A 24,871-nucleotide genomic window follows, 5' to 3' on the forward strand; every position below is an offset into this window, starting at 1 on the left:
TTAAATGTTCTCTGATTCCTTTCTATGCACAGTGGCTCCACACAGTTACTGACTGTCCTGTTGAATTCTGCCATCTTCTCATCAGATGACACATTGTCATTTCTTGGATCTTACCTATTCACATTTGATCCTAAATGGAACTAATGTTCACCAAAATGACAATCTGCCAAGTCATACCTTCATTAAAAATTTCTTACTTTACAAGTAACTGAATTTCTTTTCTGTCATCATTTCTTAATCATTGACCCTCAATTCCCTACTGCTAATCTTTCACCATTTATTGCCATTTTATTTCCACAGAATCACAGAACAGATAAAGGTTAGAAGGGACCACTGGGGGTCATCTGATCCAGCCTCCTGCTCAGGCAGGGTCATCCCAGAGCATATGGCACAGGATTGTGTCCAGATAGTTCTTGAATTTCTCCAGTGAGGGACGGTCTAAAACCTCTCTGGGCAATCTATTCCAGCATGTGGTCACCTGCACAATGATGAAGTTCTTCCTCATATTCAAGTGGAACTTCCTGTGCTTCAGTTTATGCCCATTGCCTATTGGCTGGACCATCAAGAAGAGCCTGGCTCCATCCTCTGGACACCTCCCCTACGTTAAGATTTCACTCTCAGTCTTGTTCAAGCAAAACAGGCACAGCCTATTTATCTGTATTTCTATATTAAGGAAAATTCTTACTACCTTAAAGAAAAAAATTATTCCAATTTATGGACTTTTGTCTCACTTTTTAAAAAATTTCTCCACCCTACTAAAAACTGCCACTTTCTGAAACAGTATACACTCCTTGTAGACAAAACTATGTGTATCTTATATTCATTCCTTTGTTTTTTCTGTTCTTCAGCCAAAAAATTTTATCTGTCTATACTTCTTCCATTATAATTGCAGTTAGGTCACACATTTTGCTATCAACTCTACTTTTCCAATCTTTCTCACTGCTTGTTGTCAATTTATCAGTTGCTTGGGATTAATTCTAAATTATTCTTATCCATATAAGATCTAGATTACATTTTATAAAGCACAGGTGACCACAAATCTCTCTTAGAGCATCTTCATTCTCCTTCTGTTATCAGCAGAAGCTTTATGTTAGCACACTGCATTAAAAACATATGTATTTTATTATCTCCATACTTCAGCTTATTTTTCATTATTTATCTAAAATTCCAGGATTTCTCCAGGAGGACTCTGTTAGTACTTACACAATGCCCACCTCGCATTATGAACACTGAGATTAAATGAAAGCACTAAGCACAACTGCTAAAGACACGAGAAACTGGCAGATCCATAGGATAAAGCAAGGAAAGGTTCACAATGCAAACAATGAAATACACAAAGAAATTTCTGCACTAACAGATTAGAATGAAGGGACGGGGGTGGAACATGCCAGCATTCTTTAGGTACTTTTAAAAAGGACAAAGAGGGAAGGATAAGTAATTTGAAAATTTATCTTCCATTCAATGTTTTGCTGTAAAAATCTGCTGTGACTTTTGATGTTTTTTTCCATCACATAAGAAAAGCAAGAACTTTTGATGGCTTTTTTCCATCTCATAAGAACAGCAACAACTAAAGAAGGGTAAAATGGGAACACATGCACAGCCAGTGATTGTATTTTGGACCCGTATACTCTCAAGAGCTTGTACCACCACATTTGACCAGCTGAGTTTAGTGAATCAGCAAGTAACTCCTGTCCAGCCAAGTGACTACCAGCCTGCTTTTCCATAAAAAAGTCAATGGACTTCATAGCTACAGAATACAGTTATAAATCCAGCATTTAACATACTTCACCAAACAATTTATTCTTCAAATGAACAATATTAGAGCAGAGTAAATTTATACTTCATTAAAAGTTTTCTCTCTGAATTTCAACTGCAACTTTCATTGCATTCAAAAGAACTGGTTAGAGACTTATTTTTAAAACACAGTCATTTCAAGTGAATACTTCATACATACATAACTTCTGAGAATTAATAAAAGGATTACAGTAAAGAACCAGACAGAACTTAGGCATTGACACAAAAGCTGTGCTGAATGCTGTGTTCACATATATTTAGGAAGCAGTTGCAAGTCACAGCTGATCAGCTCCTGCACTTTTGCTACTTACAAAGTAGTTACCTCTGTCTATTACTGCTTACAGACAGAAAATTCTGCTCCATTCACTGGGGCCTTCTGCTGAAGCTTTTCAATTATAGCTCTCTGTGGGCTATTAAGGGATGAACACCCAAGCCAGTGCAGGGAGGCATGAAGAAGCAGCATGTAGAAACAGTGTGGGGCCAGGGACTGTGGGACAAAGAGGAGACAGAAGGCAAAGAAAGCAGAAGATATTTTCCATTTAGGCAGTGTCAAACCTCTGTTTCAGTTAAGCTGTAGCTTTAACTTCACCCACACACTGAATGCATGAGGAACTTGCTGGTTCAGTACAAAGAGAGTGTTGGCTTCCTTGTAAAATGACTTTTCCTTTCATGTGCATATCAAATTCCATTTCCTGATCCAGATTTAATGCCTCTTTGCACTGCCCACTCCTCAGGCAACAGCTGTCTCTTACTGTTTAAACACCAAGTGATCTCTTTTTTCTTGGTTAAATTCCTTTCTCAGATTTTGCTTCTTTTGCCTAATCATCCAGTGTCAAGCTCCTTGAATCCTTGTTTTGGTTTTTGCATTTTCTACTTACCAGTGCTTGGATCAATCAAAAATAGATTATCCAGATGAATCAGAAACAGATAATCAAGATGAATCAAAAAAAAGAAAGCAGAGAAAACTCATACTATGGCCACACTTAGAAATTCATAAGTATTCTAGAAATAGCTAAATGTAATTAATTTTTAATTATTTTATATGCAATATAATATATATACTATATTTGTAAGAAAAAAAATTGCTGAAGTGTTTACAGTATTCTCTGGAACTTCTACTTTATCTGAATACTTAAATGGATTCTTTGAATTCTCTAATAACTAAGAATGAAGCAGGATTTGTAGGGGGTTGGGGAAAGGGTTTCTTATACAACTTTAGAGTGGTTTCAGGCTGTAATTTCAAAAATTACTATCAAATGAGGTGTAAAAACTTTAAGTAAAAGAGGGAGTATGACTAATGTAGATTTTTCAAGGGTCTTAACCAAGTACTGACTATTTTTGAGGTGTCTACTATAGAATAATTCAACATATTTGTTCTTCATCAATTTTCTTTGCAAGATAGTCTTCTTACCTAAAATATTAGTTCCTTTCACAGAGTAATCTTCTCCCAGAGTAACTTTGTAAACCTGCAGATGCTCACTTTTTCTTCCCGTGTCTAACACATCTGTATTAGACTGGGCCTATGGGCATTCAAATTCCTGAGTTAAATAATGATGAGCAGAGCAAGTGGGGTTTGAGGTTATACTGCTAGATCTGCATACAGCTAACTCCTCACTGACATCAGATCATTAATATAAACACTCAGCCGTATTTCTGCCCTATCTTCTGCCTGTAATGAACATGCAGGATAAGCAATTGTAAAGGATTTAAAGGGTATACAAGTTCTTCTCCTACTTGAACCTCATGACCCAATAAGCACCTCGCTGCATATCGGACTTTGTAAACCTTAGGTAATTAGTACATATACGTGAGTATAAACCCATATATGCTGCATGTACAGTCCTCCATAGGTAACTCTGGTTTGACTTTTGTGTCTCAGCCATCAATAGCTCTGCTGAAGTTTTTAGCCCTAGCTTCACTCTGGTAAAATTATGTATTAGGTAAAACAGTGGTGACAGAAATGGAAATGTCAAATGTATCATGGCAACTATTAGAAAACTTAATTGTCCTCAAAGGGATAAAATTGAGTTGCAATGTGGTACCGCATGATTTACTAAAAACACCCTGTGATTTTGAACTGAAACTACACAATTACTGTTTGTGGCCATTCTATATGCAGCCAGAATAATTTCTACCCATTTACAAAATGTTTTCATCTACTATGCCAGTGATGTCTTTCTCCTTCACTGTTTCTCAAATTCTATGAGAATTTGATGTACTATACAAATAAGCTCTGTACAAAGCCTTTTATCCAAGAGAGGAAACCACTTAATATTTCCCTAATGCAAGAACAGTCCATTTCAACAGCTACTGACTACCTTACAGCAAACTTGCTGTAACAGCATTTAAAAACGAAATAGAAAAACAATAAAACATATACCCATTGTTACCCTTATTTCCACTTAGGAAAAGGGAATTATCCTTATGAGGATATGTCTTTTCCTCCACTGAGTACAGATAGGTCACAAGCAAATACACTCCTAACTATGTAAAACTAAGTGGCATGGAAGTATTCCATAATATTTGTTGCTTTCCTGTGTTCCAAATAACACCTTGAAGATGATCCTTCCCTGAGTAGCTTTTCCTTTAGCATCTGAAATAAATTAATAATAATAATATATTTTGTTAACTTTCATTAACCAAACCTCAGAAAATTTTGTATTTTCTTGGCCAGTTTTTGTAAAGTTCTATGAAGTACGCTCAGGACCAGCAATTTTTCAACTGATGCCTGATTACATATCAATTAAAGATACTAGATTTATAATAAAATTATTTGGATATCTTGAAAAAAAAAATATACACTATTAATTTTAATTAGAATTATCTCCTGTTTCCTCTGTTGAAAATATAAATAACCTGAGATTCAAAACCAGGTAATTTTTAAATGATTCTGCTAAAACCATACACATCCTGATTTTCAAGTGAAGCAATAAATATTAGAAAAAAGCAGTAGAAAATTAATAGATTTTTCAGAAAAAAATCAAGAAATAGAAAATAAATAGATGGGCAGGGAAAATAATAACATACTTAATCTGAGACAACTAAAAGCAACACAACAGTTAACTTGGAATCAGACATTTTGTTTACTTCATTGATTCAACTGTGGAAACAAAACACTTATTCATTTTCTAAATAGACAATTTTTTGGTTAGATTTCCATAAAACTACAATAACGTAAGTGTGGAGCATGATTATCCCACAGACATATTGATGGCTTATTGGTTCCCCTTAAGGATATTGCACAGTTTATTCATACTTACAGTCATTCCCTCTGGCACACATGGAAATAAACACACAACTTGAACTGTGCAGTTTGTGTGGAAATAGATACACTTTCCTGCAAATTTGTCACTGTGTTCTCAATACAGGAAAAAGTAATGGATTTTAAAAATTCCTTACAAGTACATATTTAAGCCATTCAGACTATATCCCTTTCACCAGGGGAAAAATTCTTCACTGAGCAATATCCACATCAAATTATAAATATTTAAAGGTTTACTTTCAATTTCTAGAAGAAAAGTTTATACACTAAAGTGAGACATTCTATATAAATTAACACAGAACCAATGGACACATCAGATTTTCTCCATTCATCCAGGAAAAAGCCACAAACTGGAAATGTTTTTGCCAGGCTGGTAATACAGACAGTCCTAAACTACTGAAAATAAAAAATACTTGCATAGACTGGGAAAAAAAATCAGCACTCAATTTCTCTGCACAAAGTGCACTTGTGAGAAAAATCATACAAGTTCATAGAAGGGGGAATTATTTGCTGTATTGCTGAATCTGTTTTAGGATGTAAACAGAAAATCCTGCCAACATAAATTTCAGAAAGAAAACACTCAGTTATGTGATGAGAAATTATCTAATGCTTCCCTCTTAGGACATAAAATCACTATCAAAATCTTAACAGGGAATAAGAGAGTTTTGGTCACATTTTACATGAAAAAGAAAGATGTGTGCACAACCTCACCCATGACAGAATTTGACATACAAATCCCCCAAGTCCCACACACAGGTGTATATTAGTAAACAAACACCTATGTGAATTTATTTGTGAATGACTGACCGCACACAAAATAAATTAGAAAATTAAACATGGCAAAATTTATTTCCATAAATACACAGAAAAATTCTAAAGAAAAATATATAAACCAACACCTCATTAAAAACAAAACAAAACTGCATACAGGTAGTGCAGGGACACAGCAATTTAAGAGTCTTGAAATCAGCCCATGAGACAACACAGATCAGCCCCATAAAAAAGAGAGTATCTTAACTTTAAAGTCAGGATCTCTACATTTCTTACACCTTATATGCTTTATATTTTAAAATAAAACTTGCTGAATTGCACCTATATTTTAGTTAATAATCATGACTTAAAAAATTAGACCATGTTATCCAGCAAGTTCTACAGCAGGTTCAAAAGATGATGATGGTCAAAGTATGTTTAAAAACATTAGGAACATTTTATACTGCTACAGAACAGTTGGTGGCTAGTCACAACGAGTGTTCCCCAGGGCTCAGTACTGGGACCAGTTCTGCTTTATGTATTCATCAGTGATCTGGATGAGAGGATCAAGTGCATCCTCAGTCAGTCTGCAGATGACCCCATACTGGGTGGGAGTGTTGATCTGCTGGAGGGTAGGAGGACTCTACAAAGGATCTGGATGGGCTGGATCAATGGGCTGAGGCAAATTTTAAAAGGTTCAACAAGGCCAAGTGCCATGTCCTGCACTTGGATCACAATAGCCCCAGACAGCTCCATAGGTTGGGGGCAAACTGTCTGGAAAGCTGCTCAGCTGGAAAAGTCCCTGGGGTACGGGCTGAACATGATCCAACTGTGCCCAGGTGTACAAGAGGCCAATGGCATCCTGCCCTGTATCAGCAATAGTGTGGCCAGCAGGACCCCTTGTACTGGGCACTGGTGAGGCCATACCTTGAATGCTTTGTCCAGTTCTGGGCCCTGCAATCCAAGAAAGACCTTGAGGTGCTGGAGTGTGTGCAGAGAAGGACAACAGGGCTCGTAAAAGGTCTGGAGCACAAATCCTATGAGGAGCGGCCTAAGAAACTGGGGTTGTGCTTAGCCTGGAAAAAAATTAGGCTGAGGGGAGACCTTATCACTCTCCATAGTTACTTTGAAGGAGGTAGTAGCAAGGTGGAGGTCAGGCTCCTCTCCCAAGTAATGAGTATCAAGACAAGAGGAAATCACCTCAAGTTGTACCAAGGGAGGTTTAGATTGGCTATAAGGAAAAAATATCTTCGCAGAAGCCTTGGTCAGGCCTTGAACCAGGCTGTCCAGGGAAGTGGCTGAGCCACCATCTCTAGAAGTATTTAAAAGACATGTAGATGTGGAAATTAGGGATATAGTTTAGTGACTGACTTGACAGTGCTAGACTAATGATTTTACTTGATGATCTTCAAGGCCTTTTCCAACCTAAGCAATTCTATTATCCTAAAATTGTAATATCCAATCTTCAAAAAGTTTTACATCTTACACAGTAAGTTAGGAACAAAGTAAAAAAGAAAAAAACAAACTTACAAAATTTTCCATGTATAAAAAAAGTAAAACTACTGCATAATAACCCCACAGCACTAATTTACTCACATTCACAGGTATTTCCTTTCCCACTTTGATATGGAACAAGTCCATTTCCAGGTTGAGTGATGAACATTTATTGAGTAACTCTCTCCTTCAACTGGACTGAATCTATGAAAAATTCAGCTCTCTCAGTGGGGACTCAGCTTCATTCCTCCCCCCAGACACAGATGAAACTCTGTGACTTATGATGTGATTTCCATCACATCCTAATTGAAATGCCCAGCTGTGAGGGGTACTGATGTAACCTAAAGTGTGTCTGACATCATCAAAAAGAGGGTGATTATTTGTGCAGGGAAAAGAAGCAAGACTGGAATAGGCCAGGAAAGAATGCAAGCAAGAAGAGAAACCCCACAAGTCTGCATTCAATATCTTGTAAAATTTTACTGTCAGTTGTAGAACATTCAAGAACATTCTTCAGCAATGTCCTGTATTGAAACAGGACACTGTGGGAGCTCTGTCAAGAAAGGAACAAGGACTATGGCAATAACTAAACACCACTGCTTTAATTTGCTCCTATATGCCTTGTGACCCACAGTGGATGTCCTATATAAGAACATACAGCCTAGAGGAAGAACAAAAATGACCACATCAGAAAAGAGATGAAGAGAAGGAATAAATTCATCAAATAGGAAAATATTACATAACTATGCAAACCTGCAACACTTCCAAATAGGTACCAAAGGAAAAAAAAATCAAAACAAAACATCAAAAAAGCCCCCAAAAAAGAAAAGACCAATCATAAATAGGCTTCATAAGCACAGGAGAATCTGAACTGAGCAATGAGATAGTCCCTGGTATCTGCCTGCATAACCAAATGTTCCAAGTTAGAACATTAGAAGATCCCATCATATGTGATGTTTAATACGTGTGACATACACATTGAACACATAAAACATGGATAAAAAGTCGTTCTGTGTAGCATCATATATTTATTGCTTTCTTATTAATCAACTCTCACTCTCATTAGAGAAACATGTGCTCCCCTTTGGCAAAGATCTCTTCAACACTAAAAAATAGAACCCACAAAAAACATACAACAACCCAACTCCCCACAACCTCCCTCCTTCTCCCCTTATCCACCCAAAAAGCAGCCTAGAAGAGTAATTTCCTATGTTCTAGTATTTATGAAGGAAAACAAATCACCTTGCTGAAAAAAACTGCCTTCATGATAAACAGCTATTTTTAATTCTTTTATTATAAAAGACTTCCTTTTTAAGATACTATTACTGATAACACCTCTAGGTTATCAAACGAGGAAGAAAAATGCTCAAGCATTCCAGATATTAACCATTGCTGTATAAGGAAACTTCAATTAAGTACATTAAGTAACATATCTATTGAACATGTGCTGTATACATAGGAGTAAGATCTGGAATCACATACACATACCCCACATACTTCACAAATTATATTCATCATCACTTCTATTCTGCAATACCAAACCAACAGTATCATGTCTTCCTTCCTCAGAAAGCAAGCAGTCAGGAATACTACACCAATTGCTCTAATTTCCTCTTTAGTTAAAGTACCTTGAATTAATCTATGACATGTGGACAAACTCAGAAGATAGGAAAGTGAAGGAGACCAGGAAATCAGAAGAGAAACAGTGATGGCAAGAGCAGTACACATATTTTTACACAACTAACTTATTTTACTCAACAGATGCAATATCAACACAGGCAATACAGGGAAATCCAAGCAAAAAATCTTTCAGAATTCTCAAAGTGAGATTCTGAAGAACTTTAATCACACTGGAGCAGGATCAAAAACAATACTTTAAACAAGGTAAATCTATGCTATCTCAAAACAAAATTGTAACTCAGTTTAAAGGAAGATATTTAGTGAGGAACAGTCTCAAAATAACCCAAGGAAGGAGCCCATATGCAGTCTCCAAATAATGAATTGTCATTATATGCAATTACAATTAATAACAATGGGAGAAGGAGAGGAACAGTGTAATGTTTCCAAGAGTGCTGCTTTAACTGTCATGACTATTTTCAATAATTGTAGACCCCAAGAAGAATATGTCCTTAATCTGAACTGTAGAGCTGGTAATAATTAGTAACAATATTTCATAGTCTGACGAATATGGAATGCTCAAGATGAGGACTCAAATATATTTTACAATGCCTTGATAAAACCATAAAATGGAAAGTTTATGCCCACTTGGTAGAAATTGCTTCCTCAATTGAAATTTGCCTCCTTTTAGTTTATTAAAAAGTAAAATGCTGTTCTTTAACCACCTTTCAATGTCAAGTTACCATATTTCACCTAAGGGCTAATAACTTTCAGAATAACAGCAAAATTGTGAATATCTGTCTATATTCCAACATGGATACAACAAATTAAAGTCTGAAAAACTATGTAGCTTCTCAGAGGACAAGGTGCTAAAGAAAAACATTTACTAGCAGTTGATCAGGGTAAGTGGTTTCCAAAAAGTTTGTCTCAAAATAATTCCCCTTAAAAGAAGGCTGGGGAAAGAAATAATTACATAAAGAATTATCCTGAGAGAACCTGAAGGTTAACTGTGTGTAGAGCATTTATGATGGTGTATTGTAAAAGATGCAATGGAATTTAAGGCAATATTTTCAGTGAGTACAAAAAGTCTCAGATAAGAAAAAAACAGTTTAAGGTAGACTATGGAAAGCAATTTTTCAGCCTAGGTCAGGGAAATCACGATATCTTAACAAGACAGAAAATCAGGTACATCCCAACAAAATTACTGCCTACATCTCCAGTGCTTTCTTAAAGCCAAAAGATAGCCTTTTGTGGAAACTAAAGTCAGACTAGTAATGTTTTAGATTAATTTCAACAAATGTCCACCATCACTCAGGAAGAGGAGTAGTCCAAAACACTCACCCTTCATTTAATGAATTGTCACTGAATTATTTTGAACTGTAAAATTATTCTCGATATTCTCCTAACAGCACAGAAACCAAAGAATTAAAGACATCAAAGTCTTCTCTGATGCAATACTCAGGGACATTTTTTCCACAGGAATCTTAGAACTGATTAAGTAGACTGTACCATTCTCTGTTACCAGCCTTGGTTTTTGTGCAGTCAATGAGGACCGAAGCCAGATAAGAGATCCAACCAGGACACATTTATCTACTGCACCTACTTAATTATTCAGTGGGAAAGACTTCCAGTTTTACACACAACACAAAAAGACCATGGTGTGATGCCAAGGGCATACAGGCTTGTGGGCAACAAAGAAACAATACCAAATACTTTACGTAGTTATATATTATTCAAATGTCATAAAGACATTTGAATGGGTTTAACACCTCCATAAAACAAGCAGGCAAAAGTCTTCTCCAGCTTAAAGAAGCAGTTGTAAACATTTACCATTTAGTGGTTTTCAGCACTGCTCTTTACACTGCTGGGGGGAAGTTCAAACACCTTCAGAAAACTAATAGGAGTTTACCTCTTCACTTACCTGAAATGGAAAGCTATGATCAAGCCCTGAATTACAGTTTAAGGTAATTCAACACACATAGGAGCTCTAAAAGCCCTGTGACAAGACACAATGTTATCAAACTTGAACTCTGAACTGTCTGCCAGCAAGAATTAACTGCAATCCAAGATCCTGTTATTTTTCTTCCTCAGCTCATTCCTTACTGGAGAAATGAGTTGAGAAAACCTGCACAGTGGATTTTCAGTCTCCACAGAACAAAACAAACTCTAGAAAAATCAGGAATATGTATAATATTTATGCCTTCTTTCATCTTTATGTAGAAATACAGTGCAAGATACTGCAGGAAGAGAAAACTAAGCTAAACTATAGGTTTCATAATTGGAATGCTTAAAGAATCAGAATAATTGTAAGCAAAGAATCTGCAAGAATTGCAGCTTGTTTAGCAAACAAGCAGTTAAGACCATAACATATATAAGTGAAATTACATATATACATAGGGAATACTACCATCTTTATTTCCTTTATTTTCTTTATTTCTATTTCAGTAGAAAAGAAAAAAAGATAATTGTAGTGTAAATAGGATGGAAAAAAGCCTATGACATTACTAAGGAAACAGAATGGAAAACAAAGCAAAGACTTACTTGGCTTTGGGGAAAAATGTCACAAGATAAACACTTAGACTGTACATTTTCATAATTTATTAAGGGGAAAATATCCTACAAAATAGAGAATAAAATTAAGACTTAGAGTTTAAAGTATTATCTTGACTTTATTTTTTTTCCACAGAACAACTTAAGTGATTCAAGAAGGTCCTTTCAATGCTTTTCAGTTGTTAGTATCATTTTACATCATTTACAAGAAAAAACAAGCAGTTCTTACTTCTACAATAGCATTTCAGTGACCTTTTTTTATTTAGATTAAAATACTTTAATTAAGTGACCCCTGCTACATTGAGAGAACTACTGGAATACAGTATTGTAGTGTTGTACATACAGGACACTTAAAAGAACTCTAGAATAGTGGAAACCAAATGCAGCTTTATTATTAAAAGTATCTATGAATTGCATACCTAGGACATATTTTTTCAGGCACCAAGAAAAACAATAAGCAGTTCTAGTGTTCTTAAATGTATTTATATTGCTTTTGTATGTGATTATTGAAAAAAATCTCCACTACCGTTTTGGTTTACCTAATGTAAAACTCAGCTTTATCTTCTAGCCATCAGAAAGATAAATAGCTGCATGTAAGGTGTCAGACAGACTGAAAATTTACAAGAACTCTGAACAAACTGGGTAACGGACAGTACACAATCAATTATTATACTTTTTTCATTAAGGTGGTAAGCACAATGTATTCTGAGAATATGAGGCAGAGTTGATCTACAGTTAAGAGAAAACAAAACAAAGCAAAAAACCCACCAGAAAACCAAACAAACCAAAAAATCACTTATAAAGGTTGCCAAAAGCAGACCAGAACCTGAGGTGATTAAATAATATGTAATTTCATCAAAATAAGGTCACTGTGGTACTTTGGCTGTTCTTTCAAGTGACTAACCAAGCAATGTTTTGCTTTGTTTTTTTTTTCTTCCTCCCAGTGGCATACTTTTTGTATTTGTTGGACAAAAATTAAATTCAACATGAGTACTAAATAAACAGTACTGAAACAAACAATAAGGAATAATCATTTCTAAGACATAGGCTAAATTTATGCTTTTATAGAGTTTGCTAAGTCTTCTCTCAGTATTGGCAACTCTTTCAAAAAGAAGTCTGAATTAGAACTCACAGTATATTTCTACAAGTTTTCATTACAAATAAGAAAGATCTAGAATAGTGTAATCACAGAATATGCTGAATGGAAGGGACCGACAATGATCGAGTCCAACTCCTGGCCCTGCACAGGTCATCCCAAGAATCACACCATGTGAGTGCATTGTGCAAATGCTTCTTGAACTCTGTCAGGCTTGGTGCTGCAACCACTTCCCTGCTGCCTGTTCTAGTGTACAACTACCTGATATCCTCCCCTGAATCATGCCACTTCCTTGGGTTTTGTCACTGGTCACAAGAGTGAAGAGATAGGTATCTTCCCCTCATAAAGATGTTGAAGAACTCAATGAGATCTGCCCTCAGTCTCCTCCAGGCTGTACAAACCAAAGCACCTCAGCCATTCCCCACATGGCTTCCTCTCAATGCCTTTCACCATGCCTGCTGCTCTCCTCCGGATGCTCTCAAATAGCTTAATATCTTTCCTATATTGTGGTGTCCAAAAGTGCATACAGGACTTGAGGTGAGGCCACATCAGTGCAGAGCAGAGCAGGACAATACCCTCTTTGAATGGTTGATGATGCTGTATCTGACATCCCCCAAGACACTACTGGCCCTCCTGGCTGCCAGGGCACAGTGATGACTCAACTTGCCACTGACAGGACCCCCAGGTTCCTTTCTGCAACACTGCTTCCACCCTCTCATTGCCTAGTATATACACACAATCAGGGCTGCCCCATCCCAAGTGGAAAATCTAGCACTTGTCCAACCTCATACATTTGATGAGTGCTTCTGATTTGTCTGGGTCTCTCTGAAGAGCATCTCTGCCCTGGAGGGGGTCAACAGCTCCTCCCAGTTTGGTGTTATTGACAAACTTATTCCTTTGAGACCTATGTCTAAGTCATTAATGAAGATGTTGAAGAGCACAGGGCTGAGTATGAAGTCTGCAGAACCCACTAGTGACCGGTCACCAAAACTCTGATGTCACCCTGTTCACAACAACCCTTTGCACCTGACCTGAGAGCCAGCTGCTCACCCACCACATAATGTGTTTATCCAGCTGTGGGCTGCACATTTTTTCCAGGAGGATATTGTGAAAGACAGCATCAAAAGCTTTACTGAAATCCAAAAACATTACATCAACTGGCTTTCCTAGGTCAGCTAGGTGGGTTACCCTGTCATAGAAGGAAATCGGGTTTGACAAGCAGGACTTTCCCCACACAAAGCTGTGCTGGCTGTGACTGATGAGTGCATTGTCCTCCAGGTGTTTTCCAATACCTCCCAGAATAATCTTTTGCATTATTTTACCAGGCACTGAAGGGAGACTGAAAGGTCTGTAGTTACCAGGGTCTTCCTTGACCTTCTTGAAAATTGGGATAGTGCTGACCAGCTTCCAGTCAGCTGGGACCTCTCCAGATTTCCAAGACCTCTCAAAAATCATTGAGAGGTTTTGTGATTACATCAGCCAGTTCTTTAAGGATTCTTTGATGAATCCCATCAGGGTTCATAGATTTGTAGGGATCCAGCTGGATGAGCAGATCCCACACAATTCCAGAGTAAACTGGGAGTTGATGATTCTTGCAGTCATGGTTTTCCAGCTCAGGGCACTGAGACTCCCTTGGTCCATTATCCATGTTGAAGATGGAGGCAAAGAATGTTTTAAACATCTCTGCCTTGCCCCTGTCCCTGTTTGTGAGGTGACCATCCTCATCCTGTAATAGGCTGATGTTATTTTTCCACTGCCTATTGCCATTAATATATAAGGAAAAAAACTCTTTTTTATTGCCCCCACATTTCTGGCAGCTTCAACTCCAATTCAGTTTCAGCTGCACAAATTTTCTCCCTACAGTGGCAAGCACTTTATTCCTCCCATGCCACCTGACCCTGCTTCCACTGGGCATACGCCTTCCTTTTTTGCTACATTTCCAAGAGAAGATTGCTGTTCAGCCAAGCCAGCTTTCTGCCTTGCCACTTGACTTCTGACTTTTGGCAATTGTGTACTCCAGTGCCCTCAGGAGGTGATGTTTAAAAGTGACCATCACTGATGGACCCAAGCACCTCCAAAGGGACTTTATTTAGCTATCTGGAAATTATCTAGAACAACTGACATAAAAATCAGCATAATATTTCCAGTAATAAATGCTCCTTGGGGCCAATAGCATTGATCAGTAAAAGAAAAATAACTACTGAAGTCCATTTAAAATCTGTTTTGTTCTCTTGTAAAGAGGAAATACACCCTAGTTGCTTGAATCTTCAGTCAAAGAACTAAGTAGCATTTATTCTGCATTCATGCATGCTAACTAGATCTATATATAATAAGAACACTGAGACAAAAAAAAATGGCCAACAGCGTTCAGCTTAAAATACAAACCTAAGTATTAATGGGTGATTAAGAACTACAAATGCATAGGTTTAGCACCCAAAAACAAAGAAGTGAAGAGTTGGGTCCTAATCAACTTTTTCTGCAAATATCCTATAGCTGCAAGGACCTTCTAGCAACAAAAGAGTAATTAGTCAGAAAATAACTAATTAAAATTATGTTTACTGTGAAGATGTTGATTGGCATTTATCTTGTGTAACTGTCATGATCAGAAATTTCCTTGTTTGAATTTATGTAATTCAACTAGGCTACCTTGAAAGAAAAAAGAACCTTGAGAAAGGTATTTTTCACTTTTGAATGGACTCAAAGTCCTTGGAAATTCCTCTTTTGTCTCCAGTAATAACAGAGGAAGCCTCAATGACTCAATCAGGATGCAGCATGGTGTCAGGACTATGGTACTTACTGTCAGAATCGCCTCTCCATACATTGTCCCACCCTTGTGTCATCTTTAACAAACTAACTCTAAAATAAAATAAGACAACCTGGGGGAACAGAAATGTGGTCCATTTCATTCAACTCATCCTGTGGCTATGTGACTTGACAATCCAACATGAGAGGAGACGGATGAGGAAGAACATGTGGTCAGACATAGGCAGAAGAGGCAGGGAAAATGACCACATCATTACCAGGATCAAGTAGGAAACGGGACCTCACTACCAGGATCAACTTAGTCTTAATACAAGGCTAAGTTCTTAGACTATGAGAGCTAATATTCAGTGGCTTAAAGTAAAGTAAAAGCCACTCCTCAAAACTGTAATCAAATGAAGAAAAGTCTGATTATTAACCCAGAAAAAGGCTTAAAATAATACAATCATACAGTAAGTAACTAGCACCTTACAGGTCAGCTAGTAGGACAAAAAGAAGGCAGAAAAAAAGGGTAAATTTTCAAACAAACAGCAATGCATCGGCTGGGAAAAGGTTCAGGGTTATTTTTAAGTACAAAAAGGCTATCTCAGAGGCATCTGAGAGCTACAGGCAACAATGAATGTTAAAAGACCACTGGGAAGAAACAGGAGTTGACTGTTCAGCCTCTGCAGCAGTAGTAACATGGTTCTATAACCCAAAACTAAGAACTTAACATAAGCACAGTCAACTGACAATTAAGGAATCAATATGCAGATGTATATTTTTTGTGCAGCCTTTTATAGTAAGAGTAAACAGCAAAGAAATGTGCATTCCTGATATTTTTTAAAATCAAAACGCATCTCTGCTTCCATGATATTCACTAGTAAAGCCTTTTGAAATTTCCAAATTCCATAAGGCTAATACATTCTAAACTTCACAAAACAAGTTTTGATGCATACATGACCACTACAGTATTTGGCAAAGAAGAAATCATTGAAACAAGAATAAAATCATGATACAAAATAAAGGGATACAGATGTGTATTTTTAGTCATACATACACATGTAGTGAAAAGCTTCAGAACATATGTTTTAAATGACTGTTTCCTAACCCTTACAGAACAACATACAATGTACATGAAATAAAACAAAAAATTGGGTTGAATAGAGTAACTAACAACTTTTAAGAGAGAAAACATGCATAAAACTGTTTGGCTGACAGATCAATTATTAATTTTCAAACAATACAGTTGAAATTTATTATACAGGAAGAATACCACATTGTAATACATGTCTATCAGGTTTCATATAGACAACTAAAATCTGAGATTTTGTGCGTGTATTTCACAACTATTTTTCTACACATGTAGGTAGCATTCTTTGCATGAGTAGGTATTAATTAATTAAGAGTTACATATTTTGTACAGACTATGCAATTTATATTTTTTAATACAATTTGTTATCACATACCCATGTGTCTGCATGAACAGGCCTGATGTTGCTGAGAAGCACTTCTTCATAATTTCCATAATCACTGAATTTAACAACTGCAGTTGTCCCAGAAGAATGGAGAGCTTCAATTTCTGCTCGGTAGAACTTAAAAGAGAAATTTTCAAATGTCACAAAAATACAACCAGAAACACCACAAATACTTAACAACTTCCTTTTCATATATGTCTGTGTGTGTGTGTATATATACTTAGTATTAGTCAGTATTATATTTTGTTTTAAATTTGTATAAGATATGAAACCAGATATCTTAAAATTCTACATGTCAGACTCCAAGGACATGGCAGAATGTATTTAGAATACTCACTGAGAAGATACACAGCTTATTTAAGTAGACTGAGCATTTAAAAGACCTGCTTTCATCTCTCTGAAAGCAGAACAAGTTCATCACTAACACAAATGCTGCTGTATACAGAGAAATGCTATTGCAACATATTTACTTAAAATAGGCAACTGTAAGTGCTTATTAGCTGCATACTGATATGGCTTGTATGCATGTACTTGTATATCTTATCACACAATAAAACATGATAAAAATATGATGAAAATATTATAAAGTTGCCTCTTCATAAAGTCCATTTGCTAAACACAAAACAAAAATCACTGCCTCCTAACATGGTTAAGCTCACTACTGTATTTTATCATCACATTGCAAAATTGTCTTAGAAGTGAGTAGCAGCATTTACTTAAATTACCAAGAAACCAATTACTGTCCAAAACACAGCTTCTAATCTGCTGAATAGGTAAGAGTCTGGGATTATGTAATATGTATATATCTTGCAAGGTTTGTACTTTCCAAAATTTCAAGATCTCATTTCAGAGTAATGCAAGTATGCTTCTCAAAATTCAAAACAACTCAGTAATACACCATTATACTTCACACTAATCCATCCACTCAAGCTACATATTCCTATTTAAGAGAGTCAACTGACTGCGACTACCAAAAATCCTGCATGGGTTATCATTAGTTTTAATCATACCAGGAAAAAAGAGAAAAATAAAGTTATTTTGCTGAGCTAATGCAGACCAAAAAAAAAAAAAAAAAGGAAAACACTTATAATAAATATAATAAAGTAAACTTAACAAAAAATTATTAAAAAGCAGGAAAATGTATGAATAAAATGTACTTAAAGAACAACCATATTTAAGGTAGTTCTCAGATTATCAGAAAGGGGCAAAACCCAAAGAAACTACCCAAGAAGACTGGCAGACAATTCCTGAACAAGTGATGACAAATCAAAGAAAACAGCCTAATACTTTCTTAGCAAAGGAGAAGAAATCAAAATGGTCCTGCTGCAAGACAAATCTTATTAATGGAGAAAAGAGCTAAAAATAAAGTATTTAAACTTTTAAAAAATCAGTAATATAAATCTATCATGCAGCATAATTAATTTGTCCACAAATTCTTTAGCTGATAGGATACAAATGCTAATCAAAATAAGGCCTTTTGCTGCTTCTGTTCTGTAATGATTGAAAGAAAACTGGCAGGTTTTTTACAGCTCCATTCCTGCAGACTTTCTTCTTTGTTTGTGCTACTAAAGGCTGCATGCTGACTTGCTCCACAGAAAGGTATTACACATCTACCATTATAGATATTCTAGATAGCACAGCATCCTGGTTTTGTTCCTCAGCAAAGAATATGGATACCTATATTCATCCCAATATTCATCCCTTCAAATTTTTGGCACTTAAATGCTTCAGCAATGAGCTTAAGACATCCTAAATTCCACCTACATGACAGAAACAAGGACTTGATTTAGGGTCTTAAAAAGTTTTGTGCAGTGAAGATTAAGTGACATATGTCATAAATATAAAAAACAGAGCATGGAGCTAGGCAAGAAGCACACTACACACCTATGAACAAAGGCCATGTCTCTGTGGTAGTGTGCTAAATATCTCCCACACATATGTAAGAGAACATTAGAGGTACAATTTGGCAAAGGCATACCTTGTTGTCTTCCCAATAAAGAGCAAAACATTCATCCCCTGGTCTCCAACTTTTTCCATACTCCATGTGACTCGATGGTTCCAGTATTTTCTCTGGTTTGATGGGCCCAGTTCTCCTTTTGGGACCAGTGTTGTAATACAACATTTTATCATCAAAAGATGGGATTGCAATCGGTCCTGATGATTTGATAGGTCCTACTCGTCTTCCTTTCTGATGATGCTCAGTATCTCCATTTGGTACAGCACTAAAATTATCAGTCCTACTGGGATTTTGGTAATCATTATTAACACCAAAATGTTGCTCACGTTTTACCATAAAGGCTTCAGTACTTAATGTTCGTGCCTTCCTATCACAAAAATTTTCAGAATTGTGTGTTTGGTTTTCCCTTTTCCCACGTTTCTGGTTATTGTTCTCTGTCACATCTTGAGCAGCAGAATTTTCCTTGAATTCTGAGAAAGACACTCCTTTTCCAACTCTGTTTTGCATGTTGTTATCCCTTTTCTTGAAAGTACTATCACTCTGGTGAGTGGATATGGGATAACTCAAATCCTTTGACCTATCATTTCTAGGATAATGTCTGTCACTTTTATTTTTTTCATCTGTCCAGTGTTCTAAAGAGCTGTGCCTTTCAGGACCTCTGTTTCTTGGTAACCCACCACTTTCCAAAGCCTGCCTTGAATTCTGAAAATCCTTTTGAAAACGAGGGGGTTTCTCATTCCTTGGTTGTCTCATGTCATTGCGAGAAACGTGTCTTGAATGATTCTCTTTGATGCCATTCTGTTCTGTATTCATAACTTTGTGCTGTACTTGATGTGTTGGCTGAAATTGCAATTTTGGTTCTACAAAGAAAAAAATTATTTCAATTAACGTATTTCACACAAATACATTTAAGAAATTGTTGCAGATGATAGATAAATATGATTGTTCATAAATAATACAGCTAGGATGAGAACAGTTCTCCCAGCTAGCCGGATGACACCCCTGCCTTCGGATGAGTCCTGGGGTGAAATGGACTGTTCCATCCCACCCCCCAAAAGATGTATGGCTCATCCCACACCTCTGTACCTTCCCCTAAAACATTAGTGTCTGTAACCCCATTGGATATGCCACATCCCAACCCACCTCAAAGCTCTCCTGATAAGGAGGCTTCGAGGGGCCACGCAGTCTCTTGGAACCTCTTCCCCCCTCCTGGGGCTTCCCCTCTCCTAGAGCATCCTTTTGTCTCTCCCCTTCCCCACCCTCTCTGGCCCAGCCACATGCTGTGCCTGGGAGCACGAGGCAGGACCTTCTGCACCCCCAATAAACCTCTTTCCCCAAGAGCAAACTTCAGAGATCTCAGCCTCCATTCATCCACACCGTGCTGGAGCATGTTATTTTCCCACAAGAAATACTGTTTCAGACTCTAATAAAACAGTATTCTTCAGAAATGTATGCATCTTTGTGACATGGAAATGGAATGGTACACACAGAGAATTTGTCAGACACATTTGAAGTGCAATTCCTAGTTATTGGAAAATATACACTACTCTGGGCTGTACTTAGAACCAAACCACCCATGAACAAGAGAAAAGCCAGGCATAAATTTCCAGGATATTGCTTGTTCCTCCCTGTGGACATCAACAACCCAATTGACTAAGAGCCATTTAAGACATAAAAAGAGAATTCCAAGATGGAAAAAGGAGGAGGGAGGAAAATGAGGAAAAGGGAACACTTCTAATCTGAATTGAAACTTTCTGCAAAAATACCTTGTTAACAGTTATTCAGGATAAAAAAGAAAAGGCAAGAAACAGAAGTGATAAAATGAACAGAGCTGGCAAAATGTAGATAACAAGAATAGTAGCAAAGCCCAGGCGTCTGGAGATTCTGATCAGTGAGCCATAACAGGACCTGCTCAAGCATCACCTTTAAGAGCTTCAACCAGAACTCTTAACTGATGAGAATAAAGAACAGATTATCATGAATATCACTAAAGAAAGGAAACATGCTACAGCCTGCTGGAGAGGAAGAAAGCTGTGGGTATCTATGAAACTTTTTATGGAATTATGAGCTTTTTAGACAAACATGGAATTTTTAATGGGTTGTTTAGATGAAGAGCAAAAGGAAGGGAGAAATGAAGATGAACCCAGGGGAAAATAAAGAAATGAGATTAGGAGAGCTGCAAGTAAGTAGGTTCCTGGTCAATACAGTTCTGCATGTGATCACTGTAACTTCTCATCTTCTTATTAAATTCTCTTTCTAAATTCTCTATTGTATATGTGAGTGGACATGTTTTTAAACTGGCAAATTTGAGGTAGGACAAGCCGGCAACTGGGACAAGGAAGACCTGGCAGCTGAACACTGGAGAGAATGAGTCTTGAAGGCCATCTGCCAAGGAGACCCCAGGCCTGGGCTCACACAGTGGCCAGATCTATATAAAATACATTAATGTAACACTCCTACCAGCTCCAGGCCATATCAGCCAACAAGCTGGACCAGAAGTGTCTCCTGGCCAGGAGACTCACATGGGTGTGTGCGTGTTGGTGACTGGATATGAGATCTGCTAGCAGACTTTAAACCTGATGGAAAAGGAAAACACAAATCCATTAAAGGGATTCATGTTTACATGATCAATTTTGTGCCATGTGTCATTGCTGCTAAGGTGTCATTCTCTTGTTTGTGTCCATGAGCCTGGTGTGTGCATGGGCCTGGAGGGACTGTGAACTCAGGCTCTCACACATTCCCATGGAAAGGAATGTTACCACTAGAAACAATGAATGCTGATACCTGACAGCAAATGTATCAACTTTGATAATTATATGTAAGATGGCAAGTTAAAATTAAAATGTAATTTTTACCTGGTTTATTTTTTTAAAAAAACCCTTTCAGGCATCACATTATTAGTAGTAGATCACAGAATTTTTATCAATTTAATTTACTAAACTGCACAGTAAGAATCTAGCTCAATTTTTACATATATTTGACATAGCATAACTTATAGAAGTCACATTTGCTTTACTAAAATGACCTAGTGTTCTTGTTTTTTAACATGACATAAGCATACATAAGTCTTACCTTGAATATAATCTTGGTAAAAGTACATCTTACTCTATAATATGTTACTTTGAAACCCATTACATTTTTAATGCATTAATATGTAAATATATACTTTTCTGAAATATACAAGAGTTTCATAAATATGCATTTTCTTTTCAAAAATGCAAAGATTATTTTAAATCTTGAATAATTAAATTTGTTTTGTTATAATAACACCTTTAAAGTTAGAAGTACCTCTTTATTTCTTCTTTGCAAATGAAACATGAAAATACTGTTTTTTCTTTACTTTATATCTGTAACTTTTCACTAAATAGCTTCATTACACTTTTCCACTTCTGTATAATACCAATCTTATAGACTATCATTTAGAAAGATGTAACTCCCAAATTAATTAATTAACAGTCTTTGTTCACAACATTCCTAATTTATACCTCTTCTCTTCTGGTAGTAAAATGCTCAGGCTTCCACTCTTCATATGCCCAACCTAAGCTCTTAGGTCTATTCCTAATGTTAATTACACACAAAATGACTGAACAGTTCAATGACCCCTGAATGTGTACTCCCTTGTATACCATTACAGAACAATGTGTATAAAACTCTAACCTAATTCACAATAAATCATCGTATTTAATATTCTGTAATATTATAATAATTAAAGTCACTGTTCCAACAGAAGAAAAACAGGAATGGGTTCATGACTAGATTGGGCATGGTAATACTTTCCTAGGTGGCGGGATATTAAGTTTGACTTAGACTCAAAATATTTCCTCCTAAGGGCTGTCCTTTGCCCCTTTTCTAAATGAATAAACATTTCCTGAGCTGAGATAGGTAGTGACAATGCTTAGTACATACAAGGTAGAAGGACTCTATACAACAAAAATGTATGCAAAGCAGTTACAGTTTAGTTAAAGCCTCAAGGGAAATCCAAAATATAGACATATTTTTCTATAATTCAAAATAGTTTACTGAAATTTCTATTCAATTTCATAGCATGTAATAAGTAATTTTAACTATTGTCTACACAACATAATGTGATCATAACATAAAAGCAAAAAGGTGATTTGAAAGTGTGTTGCATCCTTTTATTACAGATTTTTTTCTAAATAGTACTGAAAAGTTAAAATAATACTACGTGTTAGACAGCAGGTAAAGGGATTAGAGAATTTCAAAACAGTGAGCATGGTGGTTATTTTGTAGGTCTCTTTACTGTGACATACAAAAGCTGACATGAAATGCCTGAGTTTTTTTAGTCTAAGCTTAAGGTATGCAAAATCCAATAATCTTATGTTTTCTACAGAGGTGCAGTTCTTGTGCTAAAAGCTTCCCTGGGGACTGCATCATACACAGCAGCTTTAAATGAGCAGGACACATTAACTGGTTGATTGACATTCAAGCACAAGTCACTCGCAAATGACAACTCTCAAAAACAGTAAATGTTACTTAGTCAACAGTAAGTCAACAAAAAATGCCAGGAGATGAGAATAGTACTGGTTCTTCGGGTATTTGTGCTGTCTGACCTGATCACCAAAAACATGAAGGGATTCTAAAGTTTCTTTATGATAAATAGGGATCAAAAAAAAGCATCAAGGGATCCCATTCACATTCCCACAGCTGCTTCTACTTCCTGCCCCAACTCCAACAAATCATTAGCAACTGTTCCCAGAAAAGTAATGCCTCCTACACAGCAATAACAAATATTAATTTGGTATTTAACGAAAAGATGTAGCAAGCTATTCTCAAACAGTGATAAAAGTCTTCATTGTTATAACCAGAAGTTTGGGAACGTAGTCTGGAAAAATACATTTTTAAAATTAATTATAAGGTTCTTGACATCTACTCTGAAGTTTTGAGATGACAAGTAGTGTTTGTCAGTCTGGAACCCTTACTCACTCACGTTACTCACTTTGGCTTTTGTAAGTGATGACACAAGAGGACCATACAGGACCAATCACATTCCCCTGATTACAAGAAACCAGCAGGACCTGCTGCACTTGGAAATCCCAGCCAGCACAATTTATAATGCACTGCTCAATGCATAGTGGAATTTAAAGAGTACAGTTTCCCATAGTCCTTTCCTGTAGATTTTATCTTGTTTAATAATGTGGCTAAATTTAACAACCATGGCTCTCCTACATTGGTGGCAATGTTTTAGGCTTCTCCTCTCAAACTGAATAATACTTTTATGTAACTGAATGGAAATATATCTTTGAGACAGCTACCTCCAGGGTATGTTCTATCTTGTACTGGCCAAAAGATTAAAAAATTAGAAGATAAGTAGTGATACATTAGCACACACTTTGTGTTATGAAGTAAAATTCCAATTACCCAATAGCTTTGTCAAGTTAAATAAATATCAATATAATTCTTTTTAAAATGTAGCAACACTGAGGAATGGGGACCTGAGTACATGTTTCTGTTGAAACAAATCAAATACAAGCTGAGAAGAGTGATAATAAAGAAGTGAACAAAAAAATCCAAAACATTCTGCATTGTATTCACTACAAACTTTAACTAAGTGGATTAAAGGATTAAAACAAAAACTGATAATTTTTTATTATACTTTAAAATGTATGAAATTTACTCTATTTGTCCCTTTTATATTTAAAGACAAAATAAAAGTACAAGCCTTGTAACATACATCATCAATGCTAACATAACAATAAAACAAATAGAACTGATTTTCTTGATAGTCACAATTAGCTCTGACTACAGTTCAATTTTTAGAAGAAAGGCTGAATGAGAAATATGACTATTATTCAATTTGGATCTCTTGTCAATAGCATCCCATGCTTCTTGAAAACATGGCAGATTTCAAATGTTACAAATTCCTTTTAGCTTCAAAAAGTTAAGACTCTTTTTTCCCCTCCAAGTATCCTCATTCTCACATATTCAAATAAAATGTGTGACCACAAAATGAAACAAATATTTTTAATTACATTGTATTGCATTACTGATTTATTTCAAACCTTCCATTTATTTGGGACTAGATAAAGAATAATGTTCATTATTCCTTAATACTACAGCCAGAGCTCTTGGTATCATCTTATTCTCTCTGATAATCCTTGTGGTTACTTATTTAAGCT

The 24,871-nt window shown here is 36.3% G+C and overlaps 1 protein-coding gene across 4 annotated transcripts in view; it reads right to left on the reverse strand.

Moving 5' to 3' along the window:
- TDRD3 (tudor domain containing 3) overlaps nt 1–24,871 on the reverse strand; it is a 94,516-nt gene that overhangs the window by 6,027 nt on the left and 63,618 nt on the right. For all 4 annotated transcript variants that reach the window (XM_021530792.3, XM_021530793.3, XM_077781370.1 and 1 more), the window contains exons 11-12: nt 18,756–19,594; nt 16,769–16,894 (exon numbers count right to left, since the gene is read on the reverse strand). In XM_021530792.3, coding sequence (XP_021386467.2) covers nt 16,769–16,894; nt 18,756–19,594 — 965 coding nt within the window. The remainder of the gene's footprint in view (nt 1–16,768; nt 16,895–18,755; nt 19,595–24,871) is intronic.

The sequence above is a fragment of the Lonchura striata genome, chromosome 2, assembly GCF_046129695.1.
Source record: "Lonchura striata isolate bLonStr1 chromosome 2, bLonStr1.mat, whole genome shotgun sequence".
Lineage (NCBI taxonomy): Eukaryota > Metazoa > Chordata > Aves > Passeriformes > Estrildidae > Lonchura > Lonchura striata.